The following is a 22,405-nucleotide window of genomic DNA, read 5'->3' as shown; positions in this document are numbered from 1 at the left end:
TGTTGAGAATCCTCCTATACACAATAATGAATATTTATAATATGTTGAAATATAAAACAGTACCTTTTAATAATTGAATGCCTTTCACTCAGAGTTGTTAGTAAATAAATCTGTATAGATACGACTATATATTACTCAGTATAACATAAGTCTGTTACATAAAATAAAGTTGTGTACAACTCTAGTCACAAGCGTGTATAAGAGTGTATGTACTATACCATATGGTTACTATTTAAAGGCAAAAAAACAAAGGTCAATAAGATCATTGTATTATATAATTAATAATATTTTTCATAATGCAGATTAAACATCAGCAATTTGTAAATTATTTGATAACATGTTACTCTAAAGATACAATTAATCAAAAATAAACATACACGTGTATATACCGCGTGTGTGTTCGCCCGTCAGTGCGTGTCGCCGGCCTGCGTTCCTTCTGGAGGGACGTCCGTGGTGAGCATGTTGCATTCAACACACGGCTTGAGATCCTCTTCCAACATGTACAGCTTGAAATACGCAACACAGAAATTAGTACAACTCTTATAATCGCAACAAATCATTCACTAGGAGCGAATTTAACTGTAGAGAAGGTGCATATATTTTTTCTTTATTAATTTAAAGTTTACTTAAACTTATTGACAAAAATGAGAATGTATTTCGTATCAAAATAGCTTCCCAAAAATGTCAATTAACATTGGTTGCTAATCCTATTAATATTATAAATGTAACAGTTTACGACAACGTATGGGCGTTTGTTGCTCTTTCACCGAAAATATACTGAAAAGATTCGGACAAAACTCTGCAGTGCAGCAGTTTAGACAGCAAAGTGCAATGGACGTCTAACCCGTCCGTCCGTGCCGTGGCCTGTATACTTCATGGTGCGGATCTCACTGAGGTCCAGACTCGGTGCTCGCTCGTGTGTGGTCGCACTCAACAGCGTGTGGGACCCTCCCGCCCACCGGTGACACACGTGTCTGCTGATGATTTACTTTTAGTATAATTAAGACCTACCACTTGCATTGAACCTGTACAATAAAATTTAATTAGGACAATAAAAAATTACTGTCCTCAGAATAGTATATTTTTTAAATTATTTCGCTTGGTAGTCGATTTTATATTAATAAGAATTTTTCAAATACATTCAAACTGTAGTTATTATATTTTATGTCCGATTTAAATTATAATAATTTCTTTGTTGAAACATCGAGTATCCGCCGCTGTGTTGCGCGGGTAGTCTTACGCTCGGAAGCTGTTCAATAACTCCAAGGCGCGTCTCCATCAAGGAATGTTAAAATCAGTAAACGTATTCTCGGGAAACATAAAATGATCCCCCGATCACATATATTCGAAGATATGAAAGAACAATGAATTGATGTAAAAAGTTATATGTGAGTGAAATGACCTCTCAAGCGGAGGCTCAGCGACGATCCATCGATTGCAGGGCTCCGGCTCGGGCTCCGCTCGGAGCGGCGGCAGGCGAGGCGGAGCACCCGCGTGGGAGTCCCTCGGCTCCATGAGCGCGGAGGCTCCGCAGGCGCCGCACACTGCACCACGAGCTAGTTGGCGAGTAAGCAGCGCCGCCTGCACGTCGGAACAATATACATAACATGGAATAATCATACAGGATTTGCTGGAACAAAGTAACACACAGGAACTGGAACGACACAACTAAGTATCGACTTTTCATTTTGAGGTAATGAGAGATAATCAATTTTAGTTATATTAATTAAATAAATAAAATTGGACATTTGCATAAAAACACAAGCATTGGCAAAAATCTAAATTACCCAAATATATGTAGAGTACCTTTGGCTCTCCCAGTACGACGGCCATCGTGTGCAGCCTGTCTTGTAACTCTTGCAGTTGTTTCTGTGTGGTGTCTCGTAACGATAGCAACTCGATCAGTTCCGCCTTCTGATCCGTCAGACGGGACAGGTCCATGACTGCCGACTGATAGAACAAGTAATATATAAACATTAATATAGTATTAATAATATCCGGCATCGGAAACCTCCTCGTATTATCCTCATTTTGTTTCAGGACAAGTTTGTTTGTCATAATATCCTTTTACCTTTTTTTGTTCGAAGTTTAAAATATAATAAAATCTAAAAACTTTTCCACAAAAACTTTCGCCAAACCTCGACTGCGAAGATCGAAAACGTGGAGATATCTGAGACCTCGCTTCAAACAGAAGTACTTGATGATTATGATATATATATACCGTCCACATTGCATCCTGTCTGTTGAATTTGTCGTGACAGAGGTCTAGCCGCCGCTCGAAGTCAGTCCGCGCCGTCGCGAACTGTACCTCTGACAGCAGACCCGCCAGACGTGATATGTCGGCCTTTAATAGAAATTGGTTTTATTGATTTGTGGTACATAATAGAAAAAAAATGTTGAAGAATATCAACGAATATATTTCTTGGCCGGATTAAGTTCCCCTTTGTAGCATTCAACTTAATCGATATGAACAAAATTCATCGCTCCGATAATACATTTTCGACGTACGCAAACTCCTCACACTTTTATGCATTGCTTACTTGTTTGGACGAACAAATCAAAGGAACTATTGCGATAACGTCGACATTAATTTATCTATATGTGGGGTTTCGGATGGAAATGGAGTGTTTTCCTTCCGAGAACTCTGTTCGCTGAGCGAAAGGTAAATCTTGCAAAGTGGGCTTACTATAAACTCTTGGAAATCATCGTGGACGGGTTAAATGTAAAACCAAACAGTGGTTAAATGTAAAATTCAAGGCATTATCCAGTCTTACATAGCAATTCAGAACATTCCTTTGAGACCACATCCGTTGAATTATCTAGAACCTACGGCCATGTTTGACCTAACCGAAGACCAACAATGCTCAAAGTAAACCTTATCCCGGAGTCCATCCAAGACTTCATCTCTGTCGCATTTCTGTTCGCGCAGCATTTCCACACACTCCACCAAGCTCTATAAAAAAGGAATTATATATTTAAAAAAAATCACAAACAATAATACCCGCTAAATGAATACCCGCTTTAAATAATAAGTCCATCGACAGTTTTAAATTAAAAAAAAGCAATATAAATGGAAAGTGACAAATACTCTTGGCAAATGATATTTTTTTTACAAACTTTGATTGCAACAAGAATGAAACCTTATTGACAAGGAAATAAAACTGTTAATAAATTGTCTGTTATGTTAACGTGTACCTTCACACAACTTTTCATTTTCAAACTTAATTCCGAATGTTTTCAGTGTTTCAGTCATGTATGAATTTATTAATTAAAAACCTTTATTTATTTGGACTGTGCAAGCTTCAGTTACCTTACCAAAATTAGTCAATTAGTTAAAAATCTTTTGATGGCGTTGCTGAAATGGAGTTGCTGAAAAATAGTATTTTTTCCTGAGACCCAATAATGAGCGACGGTTTCGGTCGAAGCGCCGAATATTTGCCACAGAAATTTGATGTGGCGATTCAACTTTGATGTAAACAAAAAATATACATCTTCTATTTTTAAAAAGTCGCGACAGATATGTAAATTGTGATAATGACGAGGACGTGGATCACCTAGACCGAAAAACTGGCCCTTACCAGCGGTGGTCGGCAAACGACAAACACTACCCAAACCTGAAAATTTTGCTGATGTTTATTTGTCTCTTCCTGGGAATACAGTTTATATGAAAGGTTATTGTCTGAACCTGGTTAAATTTACGACGATAAGCGTATCTTTTGTTACCAACATATACTGAAAAATTGTTTTTATTCATCACAGCTTAGCACTGAAAAATTTAGCTTACTTTGCTAAAACATGGAAATTAACATAACATGTGGACTGATTAACACGTTTATATGAATATATATTGCGTTTTTGTCTCTTTCGCTATTTGAAGGAATAGCACGATGAACCAATCGAACATTGACTACCAAAATCGTGATCGAGAAGGCCAAGGCCGAATAGTCGAATATTCGTAACACGGCTATAATCATTAATGACTAACATGCATCTCCCCAGCCAGCTTTGACTGTAGCTGCTGCAGCGCCGTGTGCGCTGTCATAGTGGTGTCCAGGTCTACGACCAGCTCAGTGTAGCGCTCCGTCAGCTCCATCACAGCTAGAAAATACACATTAAAGATAGAGTCCTAAATAACAAAAAAACTAAAAGCGAATCCTTACAATTACTACATTTATGTACTTTCCCTTATTAATTTCAATATTCACCTGTACATATATAGCCTTATTCAACAAACTTACAAATATAATTGTTTAAGTGAGTCTTTATAATGTATTAAGTAATTTCGAACCAAAATGTAGGAAATTTGAAAAAAAAAAAAAAATTAACCAGCTGTTTCGGCGTTATTGTTAACATTGTCCAACTGTTGAAGTCCTTTCTTGAGATCCGAACGCATTTGGGCGATTTGATCTTTGAAACCTTGCATCTGTTGAAAATCTCATAAACGGTCGGACAAACATTCCAGACAACAACAATAAAACAGTTAGGTGTCCTCATAAAACAGAGTCGACAGGCTTTTAAAGAACAAATTTTATTAATTTCTAATTCTTTACTATCTTGTATCATCGAACGAGAGTGCACTAGTTTGGTTACATTTATACATACAATAATATAAATACTTGTGTCGTGAGCCCGGCGTCGAATCCACTCAACTGATCTGAGTAGTCACCGACGATGGCGTACAGCGCTGATATACGACTATCCAGTTTTAGAGCTACGTCTAGTTTATTTGCTGGAAAAATAAAACTAGAAGGTGAGGCAGACCAAATTACCAAAACATGTATTAAAGTTGTAAATGATCTGACCGACATTGACAGCAGTGTGGAGGGCCGTCTCCGCAGCAGTCGCGGCACGACTCACGGCCGCGTTAAGAGACTTGGATATTTCGTCATGCAAACCTCTCAGGGCTGACCTGTTATGTAAGTTTCATTGATATAACAAAATATAAGGTACTACTAGTGCTAGCAATAGAGTAAAGAACATTACTAAATACTGACGTCAAAATACGTACTTTTTCAATTTAAGGAGATAATATTTAATTTAGACAGATTTTTTATGTCCCAGGAATTTTATTCAAGACAAAATTTATCGGCTTAATATAAATTTATATTAAAAATGTTTACTCCATTTCTTCTTGGGTGACACTCGGGCCCATAGTCACGGAAGAAGCTTTGGACAACACCGACGGTTTGACCGAAACTTGTGAGGGTCTGGGAGCGGCCACTGACGAGGCCGACGAAGGGCCGGTGTCTACATAGGAGGCTACTGACGGCTTCGTACTTATATGTGACACTTGAGAAACCTTCGGATCGATCATTACAGACTTCCTCGGAGCGACAGAAACTCGAGATTTGATGGTCTATAGTGAAAGCAATAAAAACTTACTGTCCTGGGTGTGATTAAGTGACACTATTTGTTTAAAAAATATGAATATTGAAAATTGTAACCACCCACAATACAAGAAAGCCTTACTTATGTCAATTACATGGATCACTACACTAAAACCTGCAAAACCTTCAGAATCAATCAATACCTTTTGAACTCATCCGTTAGAGGTATCAAGATCTCTTTATTTCTGACCTTTAATAATTTATTTGTACATTATCAGATCCGTGAACTGTATGATATTTTCATCGTTATGATTTAAATTCATATTTTCAAACTAAACTTGTGAAAAAGTGTAATTGCTCAATAGTTATTTCGTATTATAAGTATGTATTGAGACCTCTTCAGGGAGTTTCTCTTCCCTCTCATCTGTCACATCTGAGACATCGCCAACATCGGCGAGGTCACTTGCACCTGCCAGATGTGTAATCAGGCCTGACATGCGCTGGATAGCGGCTTCTGCTGCTTTCATACGAGCTACTACCTGCAATAAGCTGAACGAGCTGTAGCTTCTAAATAAAATTAAATTATACATGAAACAAAATGTTCCAAATTTTTAAAACTTGTTCAAATCTAAACCAAATCATGTACCATGATGTATATAAAACTCCATTATATTACCGAGTTAAAATATATCTCAGATCAGATTCAACAAACGTAATCTATAATTATGGGATTATTGCAGTCCATCCTTCTACTATAAACCTAAGTCATCACATCTATTTGTAACCTGCATAGCCTCCATAGCATCAGGCAAAGTCGCAGTGCCTTTGGCGAGATCTTTCCTCAACTTCTCATTTTTTGGCATCGAGAGGGGTTGTGGAGCAGCAACGTCCATGAGGTCTTTTATCGCCGCTTCCAGAATTGCGAATTGTGACTGAGTTACCACATCGATGTTTGTCCGGCCATGGGAATCTAATTATTAATAATTACCAGATCATATCGAAATAACTATAATTAATTATTATATAATTATTTTAAAAAATTCTAAATAATTTCATTTTGAATGAACATACTTACCTGTACGTGTAGTTGGACCTTTTTCCACTGTAAAAAAAAAACAAACATTGACCAAGATATTTTCAACATATATCGCAAAAGAAATGTAAGTAACAATATAGATATATATATATATATATTACTTTTATATAACTATTAAATAATATTCATATTATTAACATAAGTTTTTTACATTGAGTAACATTCCATATGTCATACCTACAATCACATTTTCTTTATCCCGCTTCGTTTCTGTAAAAAATATCATATTTTAATACTTAATTATTGCAATGGATAGTTCATAAACCTTTCCAAGCATTGCTTTAGGACACTTTAGGAACCACATTAACTAAGTATAGGAGATAAGGGTTTGAAACTATCTCTGTGGGAGGCTTGACCTGTCGTTATTTATGTTTAGTGAAAGGCTGTCTAGATTCGCAAACTTTTTACCGAAAATTCAGGCGATGATACACTTTATTCCCTCACTAACTTACCTTTGAGTGGCAAAACTCACCCATGGTTCACAACTGAACCCGGTCAGGCTGAAAGACACAAGATTTTAAGTACTGTTATTGGTACAAGTTCGAAAGTACAAAGTCCCAGAAATTAGTTTCACAGAGGGAATCTTTTAAAAGCCACAAAGTTCTGCAAGAGGCCATTAAATTTGTATTCATTAACCATCATGACGCGAAACTGCTCAACCTACTGGTAGGAGAGCTTTCTGGTCCCTAACCAAAACGTAGATGAAAAATCTCTTTCAGTTCTCACTACCTCCTTTGGCTAAAACTGTTTGGTTATCCAATCATCTTTAGCTATTATCAGCTCATTCGGCAAAGGAGGAAGTAGCACTGTTATCATATATCATATAACACATAATCTCGTTTAAATCGCTGCGGTCTCTGGTTCTCATTTTTGGCACAGAGCCCAGTAAAAAGGCTTATTGTAGAGTACCGTTTGGCTAAAACCAATTTAGTTAGTCTGTCTGTTCAATAATACAGAACACACTTTTGCATAATTGCACAATTCATTTCTTCATTTCATTTTTACCTTTGGACGACCATCCGAAAGATCCATACATCCTTTTTAGGGCTTCCTTCATCAATCAAGGGAACAGAACACTTTAACTGCGTCTGCTCTGCGTTCACTTACAATATTAATGTCTTCAAAGGAAGACTTAGTTTACACATAGCATAGTTCATGTACTGTCTTGGGCTTCATCACATCTACCAGGTGGGATAGTAGTCAAGCACTTATTTACTGCCCAATTAGCATTTATAAAATGATAATTAAATTGTATCCAAAGAATTAACTGATATGTCTTTTATCTACATTTGGATTATTTTATTATAAATATAAACTAGACTGCAAAATTATATCATTAATATAAAATATTACCCGTGACAGTTAAAGTGGTACCAGCTGAGTCATCAGGTTTCTTTCCTTGTTTCTGCAAAATTTAAGCTTAAATTAATAGAAAATGGAATTAATTTTGTAAATAGAAGCTAAAGCACAAGGTTAATGTCCCCGAAAATTAAGGACGTCAGTTAAACTAACTTGTCAATTTCTTTAATACTGATGTATTACATTCACTTACAATTCACAGTACAATTCTTTCTTCAGAATGAGATTTCTCCCATCGTCCAAGAACAACTTTCCCGTAGTGTTGAGTAACATAATGCAGTATTTCACTTACTTTTTCGTTATCTGTTCTTACCTTTTGAGTTTTTCCCATATCCTTCTGAGATTTGCCTTTTGCTGTTCCCTTTTGGCCTTTTCCAGATTCTTTCTGTGGTTTGCTTTTGTCTTCTTCCTCCTTTTGAACTTTTTCAAACTCACTTTGTGACTTAGTTTTGCCCAACTCTTTTTCAGTTGTGTCTCCGTCTTTCTTTGATTTAGCTTTTTCTTTAGCAGATTGTTCCTGTTTACTTTTCTTATCAACTTTTTCCTGATCGTCTTCTCTTTGTTCTTCTTGTTCAGTTCGCTTATCATCGTCCATTTTTTGTTCTTCCTTTATCTTCGCCATGTGAGGCTTCGCAAGAGGACGAGGACTTCTAGAGGATGAACTTTCAGTTGATTCTTCCGAAGACTTTCCCTTAGACTTCTTAATAGGCGTTACTTCAATAAATTCTGAAACCTGGATTTCTACCTTTTGTTGCAGCATTCGCTGTTGACGTGCGAGAATTTGGAGAACCACTTGAATCAATTTGAAGTCCACTACATTCCCCTAAAATGAAATTATTGACATCAAAATAAATTTTTAGCCTTTGTCACATTTTATAAGAAAAAACTTCTTTACTTTTTTTTAAATGAAACTTATATTTTTCGGATATACTACGCGTGCTTTATTTTTGTAAAAAACAACATACTCCTGACGTTTCGGTTACTTTTCAGCAACCGTGATCACGGGCAGACGACATGTGAAAATGGCAATGAAAAAAAAACATGTATCGATCAGCTATCGATCGTAAAAGCTTTACAGTGGATGACTATTTCAATATTTTCTATCGGTTTAGATTCTTTTATTGAGAAAAAATGACGCAACCTTTTAATTTATAAATTGAATTGACATTGTGTGTGTACCAGGAATTTTCATATTTTTGAGTAACTTTTATCGGTGGACATTGAATTTATTCCACCATTTGTTTACCCTGATTCACAAATCATATTGAAATGTTCTATGGGCCATTTGTGAATTATACTATGACAATAAAAAATTCTATCGACTCACACCAGGTGGTCCCATGGCTTGGTTTATAAGATCTTCTACGGTCACCAATAAAGTGGAGTCACTCATATTCGGTTCGTCCGCAATCTTAGCCATTTTTGTTAATAAATAAAATTACAAAATACTGGAATAAAGAGGATTATCTTGTTCTCATCAAAATGTTGCGTTTTGATTACACTTATTTATATGTCAAAAACACTAATTAAAGACTAAACATGGCCAGTCCGAAAAGTAAGAGGAAAGAGCAATTAATAAAAGGCTGATCCTATTCATACGGTTACTGTTCGTATAATTTATATCTATTTGTCCAGTAACTGTATGAATAATTATCAATCCAAATATATTTAATATTTTTTGAATTATAATTTCCTTCAACGATTGGAACATTTTTTTTTTAATTAGAACAGCTTAATATTTGTGATTTCAGTCAAAAGTATATTGTTAAACTTTGTCTAAGCTCGTCCCAGTGAGACGGACGCTTTATGCTACATCTGCGGAGGTAGGGTGCATCCGCCGCAGCCTCCCTTTTCCGCTCAGATGCCTCCTTTGTGTACATGACCGTCTCACAGAAGGAGGACACCACCAGCCAGGACCCGTCACTCTCGAGCATAGCTTCTCCACGATATTCGAAAGCGACAAGTCCACTCCGCCGAAAGCCGACGCGAGGTCTTGGCGCTGCACAGCCCATCTCGTGCAAACCTCGACGGTGGGCTGGGGCGAGTCCAATAAAAAAAAAAAATTAACCTAACCTAACCTAACCTAACTATCCTTACCCATTATAATTTAATGTGTTATATAATATAGATAAGGAAAGATTTTTTAAAATTAAATAACAATTGATCAAACATGTAAATAATTTCAAGTATATTTCAGTTCCGAAAAGTGTGTGTAATATTTATAGTTAAAGGTATTCTAACCGTCCAACAAAACATATCTGGACTAATAATTATATATTATTCATCGGATTGCTGTATGAACAGTCACTGTGTTAATTGTGTTAATAAAATTTAAAGTAACTTTCCAATTCATAGCTGTGTTGTTCTATTCAAACATTTTTTTCTGTGCAAACCATTATTGACATAATTGTTGAGTAAAAATTAAACCAAACCAAAAGAAATTATAGAAACAACTGCCTACAAAAACATCAGTTAGTTATCACTAGTCGCTATAAATTGTTAAGGCATCATAAAAAACGACAATCAGAAGTTGTGAAATGAAAAACTTCATTTTTCAGAATTACAGAATATTTCATTCACACCCTTTGGCAATTTTATGTTAACATACTTTTGGTAAAGTAATACGAAGTTTCAACTAACATGAAAAACATACATAAAAAATATATAGGTCCTAGACATCGACTAGTCACTCACAGAAGATCGGAGGAGTCAGAGGAGTGAGGGTTCCGGCAGCCTTGTCCAAAAATGTTTTCTGCATTATTTTGTATGCAATAGGATTCTGTCCTGTTTCACACTAAGTGGGTTTAGAGAAGTGATATGATTTGACAAATAGATCGCAGGACCAGTAACATCTTTCTTTCCGTCTTTCCTCCATAGAGAAAAAAACATTCAAAATTACATAAATGTCAAAAAAGGTTCACAAAAAAGTAAGGGATTCAAGAAGAGGATGGAGACCAGCTGCACGTTATGTAATGAGACGGTATAATAGCTGATAGAGGAATTAAAGTGTCCAAAGCCTACGCAGCCTGTCTGAAGTATATTCAATGAAATACCGAGAGGTCGACTACTTCACGCATGGACTCAAAGTAGTGGTCACCTATAAGCCTTTCCCACGTCCCTCCACGGAGCATCAAGCAAAAAAATACTTTGTCTTGTTCTGAACAGTTTCGTCACATTTTTATTTCTTTGTTAAGATAGATTGATGAATGATGCTCAAATACTCTTATTTTTTCGGGGGAAAGATACTTCTGTTACAAAATTCAAAATTAATGAGAAAAAAATTAAGATTAAGGGCGAAACACTATGGACTTTCGGAATGTTCACTTTGCGGCCACTAAAGTTCTACATGTGTTAATATTAAAATTCGAAAGGAATTTGACTTTCAGCAGGTTCATGGCAGTTAGGAATTAAAGCTTTCAATTTAACTTTTATAAAGAGTCCATAAGATGGAAGGCACATCCATGGACTTAAGTCAGAGTCCTTCGAATAAGTGACCAAAGCTTCCGAAGAGATCAAATACACGTACATATATCATCCGTTTGGGAAATATCTTGTTACTCTGACGACTCCCTTAAAGCGCCGTAATATATGTGGGAGGTGTGGATAACAAAGAATGGTTGAATATACATAATCTTACTTTTATTTGGCAAACACAACAGTCGTCTTCACATCGTCTTTTATTCTCTATTGACTTTTTTTTTTTGTAAATGTTTTTACGGCTCTGGATACGAGTCCTTTTGAGCCTTTCGTTACATTTAGAGCTAAAGCGTTGCTAGCTCAACAAACCCTAGCCTTTTCTTCTCTATTGACATTTCTTTAGTGTTGCTATAGACAAACTCTGGGTTAACTTACAAAAATACAAAGTGGTAGAAAATAATAAAAAAGACTTAAAAATAGAATCCTCTTCCCATATATATATAGGTATGTATTGTTTAAATACCAGTTAGTAACATCTTATTGAAGATAATGAAACGGCATTTGTCACTTGAGTCAGTTTACGCCTTCACTAGAGTGTATATGTACTGTACTGGATTATACTGGCCGACGCCGGGAGGGGCGCCAGCAGCGGGAGGGGTAACGACAAAAACAGACTTCAATAAAATTAATATTTTATTCATAATAAGTTCATTCTATCAACATCGCGCGGAGACCGCCGGCTGGTAGTAATACTGCGACAAGTTACAAAGGAAACGCCGAAGGAACGAACAGAGCGGATCAGTAAACTAACAATAGGTTGGAATGCACCGGGCTCGAACCGGGACGGCTCCAGATAAATATAATATTATAAATAACAGCTAGGGGCGGCCGGGGATATGTACAGGCGGCCGCCCCGCATCGTAACTAGGACCTCAAGGAGCGAGACTAACAACAACAGCGAATATCATAAGGTGTCATATATCTAATCCTCCAGGTTGCGGAAGGCGGCCGACATGTCCTCCAGCAGCTGGTCGAAGTCCGCCTTGATCTTGGCCTCGCCGTCCTTCACCGGGTCCTGCAACACACACGGGGTTACGACCTCCGACACCGCCGCCGCCGGTCAAGCTTTAGCTGTCCTGTACTCACCTTGAACTTCATGGAGGACAGCGTGTACAGCACCGAGGACATGGCGTCCCTGATGACGTTCCAGGTGACCTTGTTGTCGGACTGCGCCGTGGACTCCACCGCGTGGCGGGACATGTCGTAGAAGGCGATGATGTTCTTCAACATGCCCACCGTCTTATAGAACGGGCAGAAGCGGTCGTACGCCGAGTAGCTGCGGAAGAGCGGCGGTTTAGGAGTTGGGAGCACACCAAACTCATACTCTATCCTTCAACACATTCCCGAGCCGCGGACTGACCTGTTCTGTTGCAGGAAGTCGTCCTTCAGCAGCTTGGCCACCTCGAGCGTGATCTTGTCGGTCTCGGCCAGCGACGCCTTGCCCACCAGCTGCACGATCTCGGACAGGTCCTCCTCCTCCTGCAGGATCTCCTTGACCTTAGTCCGGAGCGGGACGAACTCGGGGTAGTTCTTCTCGTAGAACTCATCCAGCGCGCGCATGTACTTGCTGTAGGAGATGAGCCAGTTGATGGACGGGAAGTGCTTCCTCTGCGCCAGCTTCTTGTCCAGTCCCCAGAACACCTGCACGATACCCAGCGTGGCGGCCGTCACGGGGTCCGAGAAGTCACCTCCGGGGGGAGACACGGCCCCCACGATGGACACGGAGCCCTCGCGGTCGGGGTTGCCGAGGCACTTGACTCGTCCCGCTCGCTCGTAGAAGGAGGCCAACCTCGCCCCCAGGTAGGCCGGGTAGCCGGAGTCGGCGGGCATCTCGGCCAGACGACCGGAGATCTCACGCAGAGCCTCGGCCCAACGGGAGGTGGAGTCGGCCATCATGGACACGTTGTAGCCCATGTCGCGGAAGTACTCGGACAGCGTGATGCCGGTGTAGATGGAAGCCTCACGGGCCGCCACGGGCATGTTGGACGTGTTAGCCACCAGGGCCGTTCGCTTCATGATGGACTCGGTGACTCCCTCGATCTCCACCGTCAGCTCGGGGAAGTCCCGCAGTACTTCAGACATCTCGTTACCTGAGTGCGTCGATCACGGTTAGATATATCGCTTCTAAACTAAACCCGTCACCCCTAAATTTCTACGTAGCCTTGTACATGGACAATATTCAAACAAGTGTAATGAGCCACGTACCACGCTCCCCGCAGCCGACGTAGATGATGACGTCCGAGTTGGAGTACTTGGACAGAGCCTGCGAGATGACCGTCTTGCCGCAACCGAAGGCGCCGGGGATGGCGGTGGTGCCTCCCTGGACGCAGGGGAACAGCGAGTCCAGCACGCGCTGGCCGGTGAGCAGTGGGTGGTTGGCGGGAAGCTTCTCGGTGACGGGGCGCGGCTGCCTCACGGGCCACACCTGCAGCATGGTGTACTGGTTCTTCTCTCCGTCGAACTCCGTCTCCAGCACCACGTCCGTCACCTTGTAGTTGCCGGCGGGCGCGATGTACGTCACAGTCCCCTTGGCGCGGGGCGGGATCAACATCTTGTGCTTTACCAGAGTGTTTTCGTGGACGATACCGTACAGGTCGCCCCCGGTGATGTGAGACCCGACCTAACAAAACATCACTCCAGATTTAGTTGACACTGAATGAAAAAATCCGATGAAAACGGTCTGTACAATAACAGAATAACGTTCCCACCTTAACATTGAGGGGGTTGAATTCCCAGTCGACCTCTCTAGCAAGACATGGGACGTTCACTCCCTTGGGAATGTAGATGGAGTTGGTGAGTTCGTTGATATCTTTAAGGGGACGTTGGATCCCGTCGAAGATGGATCCCAGGATACCCGGACCGAGCTCCACGGACAGAGGTTTGCCAGTACGGAGGACGGGGTCACCTACTGTTACTCCTGAGGTTTCCTCGTATACCTGGCGGGAGTGATGTTTACATTTAAATCGAAAATAAATTAACAATATAAATGTTAAAAAAAATAAGGAAATATATATTTTTGAATAGTCTCAGATTTAAATTTTCCTTTAAAAGAACATGAAGCAAGATTTTAACCATTTTTACAAGAGTCACACTCACTTGTATAGTGGCCATGTCACCCTCGAGACGGATGATCTCTCCGACCAGCTCGTTGTATCCGACACGCACCAACTCGTACATAGCAGATCCAGACATCTTCTCTGCCGTGACGACTGTGAAACAAACACATTGAGACATTTTATCACCTCTTGCACAACAGTAATTACTGTTATATGTAATGTCATTAGAATGTTACTTATAATGACGTACCAGGTCCAGAGACAGCAAACACAAAACCAAATCTTTCTTCATTTTCCTCCCCGGCGATCGTCTTCAAACCGCCCTTGGCCGCCATATTGAACCTTTATTCTTCGTTCCTGTGGAGATATCAACAAAATTATTTATAATCCAATAAAAACAAATCAAATATGCATTAACTGCATGTTGCTAACATGAAAAATATCGTTACAGATAGTTGCAACACTGAAAACAAGCCACCAAACTAAATGTAATACCTCCGGTTAAAAACAATATTTAGGTAGTAATCAATTAGTAAACCACATTAACCCAGAGATCACAAATTTGTACTTGTTGAGACGAGCGATCGAAATGATCACAGAAATAGAGTTGGAAGTCAGCTGACAGTCGCTATCTCACTGATAACCATCATCAATCACTGTCAATTGAGATAGAAAAGTAAAACCAGGAATATCGTTTAACACTTATTTTTTGAAATCAAAAATTTCCCAACATCTAACTCATGGCAGATAATAAACACAAAGGGAGATTCAGTGCAAACCATATTTTAAGATAATAAACAGGGATGAAGCAAGGTTTGCAGATGCTATGCATTTCTTTTCATTTTCTAACTACATAAATCCTACGTTTCAATTCCCTCACAGCAACAGCACTTTTCATCTGCCGGTGATCATGGTTGCGATAAGAGACCGCAGTGTTGGGATACTGTCGTTACAATAATTATCAAAATGTCTAGTATTTGACAAACTTAGTTTTATTAAAGTGTGAACATGCAAAAATCTTAAATACCATTATGTAAACCGGGGATATTAAGTCCTGTATTACATAAGAATTACTCAAATACGCTGGTGCTTAACACATCACACACACACAAGTTGGTATTCTTAATATAGAGATCTACTTCCCCTTAATATATAAAATATAGTAAAAATATATCAACATATTAATTAAAAATTAAAATATGATGGAGAAGGAGTTATTATATATAAGAATTTATTTAAAATAATATTACCAAAATCAATATTATGTACTTTTTTCTTTCTGTTTTTCTAACATAATAAATTTATAATTGTAAGAACAAAAATACTGCTGTACTTAGTGAGTTTGTACATTTTAGTGAAAATATAAAATTACTATATATTTGCTTCATAATAATGCATAAATCTTAAAACTGAAAATTCCTCAAGACCCATATAAAGACAAAAATTTTGATAAAAAAAATAATGAAAGTAATAGAATCTTTTCGGCCTTTCACACGCATTTTAAGTTTATTTTATATGACGTAAGACGCAATGGAATTAACCCTTTTTTTTTGGATGGTTTAGGAACGAAAATTGATTTATTAATCAGTCACATGATGAATGGGTGGTATCAACATGTAAGGGACCCGAATATATCTGGAATGAGATTATTCGAAAACGATTAGTCTTCAAACGTATATTTCACGTATACATAATAATTAAGAAAAAACAAAATATTACAAGAAACTACGTGCCATAATATGTCGCGGTAAATTACTTGAAAAAACTAGACAAATACATTTAAGCTTACCGACAATACAAAATTTTAATCAATACTACACTAGTACTAACACAAACACAAAGAAGGAAAATTAAAAAAAAGCAATATATTCAGCATAAGAGTAAAAATGAACTCACGGGACAACTATGATGGAAAAGACGATCCCAGAATGGCGGAGTAACACAACTTATCACAAGACCAATGATAAAAAATATGTCAGCTGACCTGAGTCTATGACTTTAGTCTAGTGTTTATGGTACGATTATTGATTTTTGCTGTAAGCAGTTTAACAATTCGTGTAAGAAGAAAATATTGTAATGATTGGATCTGATATACAAGATTTATAAAATAAAAAAACACTCTATTGTATTTCTAAATAGAAAAAATATTTATACATATATTTGCATTTTTTCACTTATAGCACTTATTCTAATTATCTTATTTTATCAAATGTATTTAGGTATATAAATTACGATACATAATAATATGAATATTACATACAAAATCATTAAGGAATTCAAAGTTCAGCGATAAAATATGGTCTTAACTAAGAGACTTCAGATGGGTTTTATCAATCTAGCTTAATCGGCCCACATTTCAATGCTTTGTTTCCTCACCATTCTATGACCAACCTTATTATAATACCCGTTAAATTTAATTCAACCCTTCTCCGTCCTAATGTTCAATGAATTTATCTTTAGATGTATAATTGAAGAAAAAAATTAACGTAGAGAAATAAGTGTTGAAACATATATTTAAAACTATTCAAATGAAGTAGAAATAATAATTGAAATTTTTTGGTATATATTCCACGAAATTATTTTTTGTTTATTATTTTCGTTTTTTCATTAGTTATTTTTATAACTAAAGAAATGATAAATAATTTTCCAATTAATATTGATTTTGACATTTGTATTTTTTGTTGCAGATTATAGAGTTAGGGTAGTGCGATACAATTTACAAAATTTTATTTGGCATTTGTTCATTGACATACTGAATTGTATGTGACGTATGCTGTATGTGGTATGTTGTTGCAATTATTTCCACTTTCTATTTCTTATTTAAATAATGTTCATTGATCAGACCAATAAAGGAATAATTAGATAAAATTTATTTTCATCACTATTTCTAAGACATATTTTTTTAAATAACCGATGTTAACGCTAATAGTTCTGCCAATTGCAAGATGTAAAGATTGATAAAATATAAATGATAAAACTGAAAACACGATTAGTAGTTCTTGTCACTAATATCACTCGATTATGAAAACACATTAGTTACTAATCCCATAATCGATTATCAACATTAGTAAGACAAAATAAATCGATTATGCCAATATCTCATAATCGCCCACCTCTAACAGATATGTATATTACAATCTTGCTATTTAAGCATTTTTGAAAAGACATCTCCAAAAGGTGCTAACTTCAAGGTAAATTATTTCTTACTAATACTCCCAAAACTTTATGCAAAACTTTGTTAAAACATATATATTGTTTTATTAACATTTAAGAACCGATACGTTATATTTTAATAATATCGTATAATGCTTTTCATTAACTTTACATTGTAATTTGTATTACGAAAATATCATTTCATTTTACTGAACATTAAAATTAAGACAACATTAAATATAAGAGAATATAAATTGATTTCGGGGATATCCCCTAACATAAAATGGAGTTTTAAATCCTCATTGCGTCAGTGAGTTATTTTGTGTGATATAAAAAGACAATTATTAGAATAAATTAGTTTAAATATTAGTTGATTATTTGTGACAACTTTTTTTCTATCTCGCAATTAAAAAGTACTGAAGGTATGTAGTGGTGATAACATTATTATTTATCAAAACAGGGTAATCTTTATTGGTAATAACTTAATATTGTCTTTTCTGGGGAATTTGTTCTTCGGTTGGTTTTGTGTTCAAGTTACATCATGTAAGTCTTTATAAATGTGTGATGCACATATCATTATATTGATAATGCTTATAGTAATGACGGGAATAAAATAGTTTCACCACTAAAACTGTCAAGGATTTTTAAACAATGAAACCGTCCAAAACAACCATGTTGTAAAAATATCAACAAAACTATGTTTATATGATATTGGAGTCCTTTGGTTCAATTAATTGTACCTATACATTAAGAGCCCATATTACATACAATTACATTTAATTATTTCAATGTATATATTTTTGTTGTCAAGTACTATATCGTTGTTTATAGTTTTGTTATCAGTGGGTTCCGATTCATGATCTGTACTGAATTAACAATCTTGACAATGAAGCAAGCAAAACTAATACACCTTTTCTGAATGCAAACAATTGGATTCTGTTCATATATATCTGTGACAAATGGGTTCCAAGTAACAAGAGAGTATGGCTTATAGATTAACATATAACACTAATTAATATAACGAAAATTCTGCCGATAGATAAGAAGCTCCGGGAATCCGATAAGCTGTAAGCCTGTGAGATATGAAACATTCTGACTGAAGCTGGCATTCTGTAAGAGGATCATGTTTTTGATTTTATAAAGATTATAGTACAGGTGACGGAAGTGTATGTGTTGTTATGGATGTGGTTGTAAATGTTTATAATTTGTATTATTTAAGTTCCTTTTTTAGGAGCTGCCAACATGGATCCCAAGCGCATTTATGTCTCAGGTATTATAAAGCTCAAAGTAATTGACACATTGGAACTTAAAACAATTGATTTTTATTAAAAAAAAAAAATTTTAAATATAAGTTTTCAACATATGCTGTATTAATTGTTGTAAATGAGTACTTTTCAGGGTTCCCCAGCTTTACACAGTCCCAGGATCTTATGCAAGTTTTTAATCAATATGGCACAATCAAAGTAGAAAAAATCAATAAAAAATATGCCGTAGTTTTGTTTCCTGATGAAGAAAGTGTCAAGGAAGTCATTGAAAGATCAGGAAAAATTGTGAACTATGGGGAATTTCTCACCATCAAACCTTACAACAGGAAACTTGAGACGACTGCACCAAAAAGAGAATTCACAAGAAGTAAACAGAAAGGTAAATAAACAATTACCTTTAAATATTGTAGGATGCAATGGATAAATGATCTATCCAATGTTCACCCAAGGAGCCACAGCTCTGATGCTCATGGAACAAGGTAAAAAGACTAAAAAGGGAAGAATAAAAATGGTGGGTTCTACAAGTTTCCATCCATCACAAATAATTTAATTTATCACTTTATTATTGCCGGATCCTATGAATCATTGAAAATAATTTAAATAAAAACAGATTTTCATGTGCCCTTACAGGCGTCTTTGATTAAAAAGAAACTTCTTGGTATGATATGATTGTAACAATAACAACAATTATCTATTAAACTGACTTCACAATTGTAATGATATTTTTTTCCTATAAACAATATTTCAGATCACAATGTCTCTTGTTTGCAGAGTCAATAATCGCACCGCAGATGTTGGACCTGTCTGGTGATTTCTACCAACAGTTGGACAACGTGCTCTCCGCCGTCCGTCTGACCCAGCAGGAGGTGTGCGCCGTCAGCTCGCTCTACAGTGACCTGCAAGATGCGCTCAGGACACTGTGGCCCGGTAGGAAGAGTCCAGGGAAATATTAGCTGGCCAATTGCATTACGTTTCTTACTTTTTCTTCTCCTTTGTACTCTTTGAGATGTCCATGTCTCATATGTCCCATGTTTGTAGGCTGCGTGGCAACACCGTTCGGATCCATCACCACAGGGCTGGGGATCAAGAGCAGTGACGCTGACTGCTTCGTGTCTCTGGGAACAGAGCGCATCACCGATGCCGTGGGTCGAGCCAAGCGCGCGCTGCTCCGGGAGCCGCGACTATTCGCGGAGGTGCTGGCCATTCCTCAGGCCCACACGCCAATCGTAAAATTCTTCCACGTGCCGACGGGTACCAACTGTGACGTGACGTTCAAGACGCCGCTCGGCACTTACAATAGCCGACTGGTGTCGTTCATGTTGCACGCCGACCCTCGCCTCGTGCCGTTGGCGGTCCTGGTCAAGTACTGGGCGAAGGTCCATGGCTTCTCCGGCAGCGGCCGCCTCACCAACTACGCTCTGACGGTGATGATCCTGTTCTACCTGCAGCAGCCGCCCGTGTCCGTGCTGCCGTCCGTCCGCTCGCTGCAGGAGGGCTTCGACCAGATCGTGGACGGATGGAATGTGGCCTTCGACGACCGCCTGGACCGCCTCCCCGCCTCCACCAACACGTCTTCCATCCCGGAACTGCTCGGCGGTTTCTTCCAATATTACTCTACGTTCGATTTCGATCGGCTCGTCATCTGCCCTTACTTGGGTCGGCCAATAACCAAGGAGTCGTTCAAGAGGCTGTCGTCCTTGCCGCCCGAGATGAGTCTCTACAGACGTAACCTAGAGAGCGGCGCCGCGGGGGCCATGAGGTTTACTACCTCCATATGTGTGCAGGACCCCTTCGAACTGTGTCACAACGTAGCCTCGTGCGTGAGCAGCCGACTGTACGAGGAGGTCCAGGCCTACTTCCGGTTCGCCGCTCTCGCTTATGACACGGAGAAACTGAAAGATTGTCGACAGCTCCTGAGAACGATCCTCCTGCGAAAACCGAAGATACCTCGCCTCAAAGCAAAAACGGAATTCAAGGCTACGATATCGTCCTACGTCATACAAAACATCGAGAGTCAGGATCGGCGGAGTGTCATCAGAGACGAGATGCTCAGGATGTTCATGGAAATGTGCAAGATAGAACTGAGCGAGCTGGAAGCTGACGATAAAGGACCGACGAAGAAACGGAAAGACAAATATATGGGGGTCGTCACCGGGGCCATATGGAGGAGGAAGCAATACACGAAGACACACAACGCCGCCCGGCTGGGGCTCGTGGAGAGGCAGGCGCAGATCACGGAGGAGATCATGAACGCGGAAAAGGAAAAAATCAATTTGAAGTTCTGTCTCACTCTCGCTTTCACTTCGGAAAGTCACGCGAACGCTACCGTTAAATTAAAAGAAGGGGACGCGGCGGTGTTTAAGGAGTTCGGGACGTTTTTCCTACATATTATGCAAAATTGGTTCGGTAACTTACTGAAACCTTACCTGAAGCCCAAGGAAAAGAAGAAATTAAAGGAAGATAAAGAGGGCAAGGAGAACAAAGAGACGGAACTGGACGTGACCCTGGGCGGGGAGAGACAGGGCGGAGCTGATCAGGAGACCAGCCCCACCAACGACACGAGCGAGACACACGACGACACGACATAAAGTGTCGAGACCAAAGTGCCATTAACGTAACGCAGAGGTGACATTAAAGGTGATAAACAAATAAGGGAATCATGATTCAGTGCGTGCTATACATATTTAGAAATATCGTGTTTTAGATGTAAGGGATCGTGAATATATTTCTTTTTTACATAACCGAGAGATCCTCGCGTCCAGGCCTTTCATTTACATTTACGCTTTCGGTTTATTTTTTTAAAGGATTAGTCAAAGTTCGTAAACAGTTCAAATGATCTCCTCAAACGAAGATAAATTCATATTGGATTCTAAGAAGTGCTCAGAATGTTTGTTGTTGCTTATAACAAAACATACAAATATGTTATTTTAAATTCAAACAATATAAGATCTAAGATTTTCGCGAGTATTCATTTCAATGAAACTAGTATTATTCGGATTTACTACGCGGATTTTATTATTTAAAAACTACATAATCCCGACGTTTCGGTTACTTTGCAGCTACCGTGATCACGGGCAGACGAGGTGTGAATGTCTGTCAGTTGGTCCTTGTTATTTATCATCTACCGCCATCGATTTCTTAATTTTCTGGCGTACCGCTCTGGATGCCGGCAGAATGCGCTCACGGTGTCTTGATGTCCTGGGGTGTGGTTACGGACATGGGATTTTATATTTTTAAGAACGGGGTCCCAGGTGTTTGATAGATTCCAGCCATCTTCTCTATTGAAATTGGGATGTTTTTTAATTTCAATAGCCTCGCGAATTAATCTCGGTATATACTTGTCTTCCCGAGCGAGGATTTGAGATTTATCAAACCGAATGTAGTGGCCTGGTTTGTCCATTGTGTGTTCACACACTGCTGACTTCTACGCGCGCCTGTTTTTGATGTCTGAGATGTGTTCCTTAACCCTTGTACCGATGCTCCTCTTCGTCTGTCCAATGTATGACAAGCCATAGTCACAATCGAGTTTGTATACACCCGCTTGTTGCAAAGGAATGTTACTCTTGATTGGTCTCAAGAATTGACTCACTTTCTTATGTGGTTTGTAAATAGTTTTAATGGAAACCTTCTTCAAAATGTTGCCTATTCTGTCAGTAACTCCTTTCACATATG

At 38.4% G+C, this 22,405-nt stretch overlaps 3 protein-coding genes across 18 annotated transcripts; 1 reads left to right on the top strand and 2 right to left on the bottom strand.

Moving 5' to 3' along the window:
* Window positions 1-261: 261 nt before the first annotated feature.
* Window positions 262-10,251, bottom strand: LOC116770958 (uncharacterized). Of its 2 annotated transcripts, none has more exons than XM_032662612.2 (18): window positions 9,110-10,251; window positions 8,096-8,605; window positions 7,777-7,828; window positions 6,601-6,633; window positions 6,403-6,429; window positions 6,113-6,297; window positions 5,723-5,866; window positions 5,121-5,356; window positions 4,803-4,909; window positions 4,617-4,729; window positions 4,327-4,423; window positions 3,986-4,098; window positions 2,876-2,953; window positions 2,222-2,344; window positions 1,807-1,950; window positions 1,403-1,581; window positions 845-977; window positions 262-506 (listed from the first exon to the last, which is right to left on the bottom strand). In XM_032662612.2, exons 1-18 carry the CDS (start codon window positions 9,200-9,202, stop codon window positions 408-410), a joined length of 2,466 nt encoding a protein of 821 aa, XP_032518503.2. In that variant the 5' UTR covers window positions 9,203-10,251; the 3' UTR covers window positions 262-407. The 2 variants fall into 2 exon arrangements, with proteins under 2 accessions (XP_032518503.2, XP_032518504.2); XM_032662613.2 differs by having other exon boundaries at window positions 845-974.
* Window positions 10,252-11,879: 1,628 nt separating this feature from the next.
* On the bottom strand, window positions 11,880-16,349 carry LOC116770850 (V-type proton ATPase catalytic subunit A). 2 transcript variants are annotated; one of them, XM_032662488.2, is made up of 8 exons: window positions 16,212-16,349; window positions 14,566-14,672; window positions 14,356-14,468; window positions 13,968-14,195; window positions 13,465-13,879; window positions 12,620-13,349; window positions 12,346-12,535; window positions 11,880-12,274 (listed from the first exon to the last, which is right to left on the bottom strand). In XM_032662488.2, the coding sequence occupies exons 2-8, from the start codon at window positions 14,648-14,650 to the stop codon at window positions 12,182-12,184; spliced, it is 1,854 nt and encodes a 617-aa protein (XP_032518379.1). In that variant the 5' UTR covers window positions 14,651-14,672; window positions 16,212-16,349; the 3' UTR covers window positions 11,880-12,181. The 2 variants fall into 2 exon arrangements, with proteins under 2 accessions (XP_032518379.1, XP_032518381.1); XM_032662490.2 differs by having other exon boundaries at window positions 16,105-16,219.
* Window positions 16,350-17,057: 708 nt separating this feature from the next.
* LOC116770849 (speckle targeted PIP5K1A-regulated poly(A) polymerase-like) lies at window positions 17,058-21,474 on the top strand. 14 transcript variants are annotated; one of them, XM_032662486.2, is made up of 6 exons: window positions 17,058-17,097; window positions 18,508-18,634; window positions 18,700-18,738; window positions 18,867-19,112; window positions 19,505-19,660; window positions 19,772-21,474. In XM_032662486.2, the coding sequence occupies exons 3-6, from the start codon at window positions 18,711-18,713 to the stop codon at window positions 21,319-21,321; spliced, it is 1,980 nt and encodes a 659-aa protein (XP_032518377.2). In that variant the 5' UTR covers window positions 17,058-17,097; window positions 18,508-18,634; window positions 18,700-18,710; the 3' UTR covers window positions 21,322-21,474. The 14 variants fall into 14 exon arrangements, with proteins under 14 accessions (XP_032518377.2, XP_032518372.2, XP_032518378.2 ...); XM_032662481.2 differs by having other exon boundaries at window positions 17,062-17,097; window positions 18,508-18,623; XM_032662487.2 differs by having other exon boundaries at window positions 17,080-17,097; window positions 18,508-18,580.
* Window positions 21,475-22,405: the final 931 nt, after the last annotated feature.

This window comes from Danaus plexippus, chromosome 7 (assembly GCF_018135715.1).
Source record: "Danaus plexippus chromosome 7, MEX_DaPlex, whole genome shotgun sequence".
Lineage (NCBI taxonomy): Eukaryota > Metazoa > Arthropoda > Insecta > Lepidoptera > Nymphalidae > Danaus > Danaus plexippus.
Note: the sequence above shows the minus strand (reverse complement) of the source record. Positions and strands in the feature narration are given on the sequence as shown.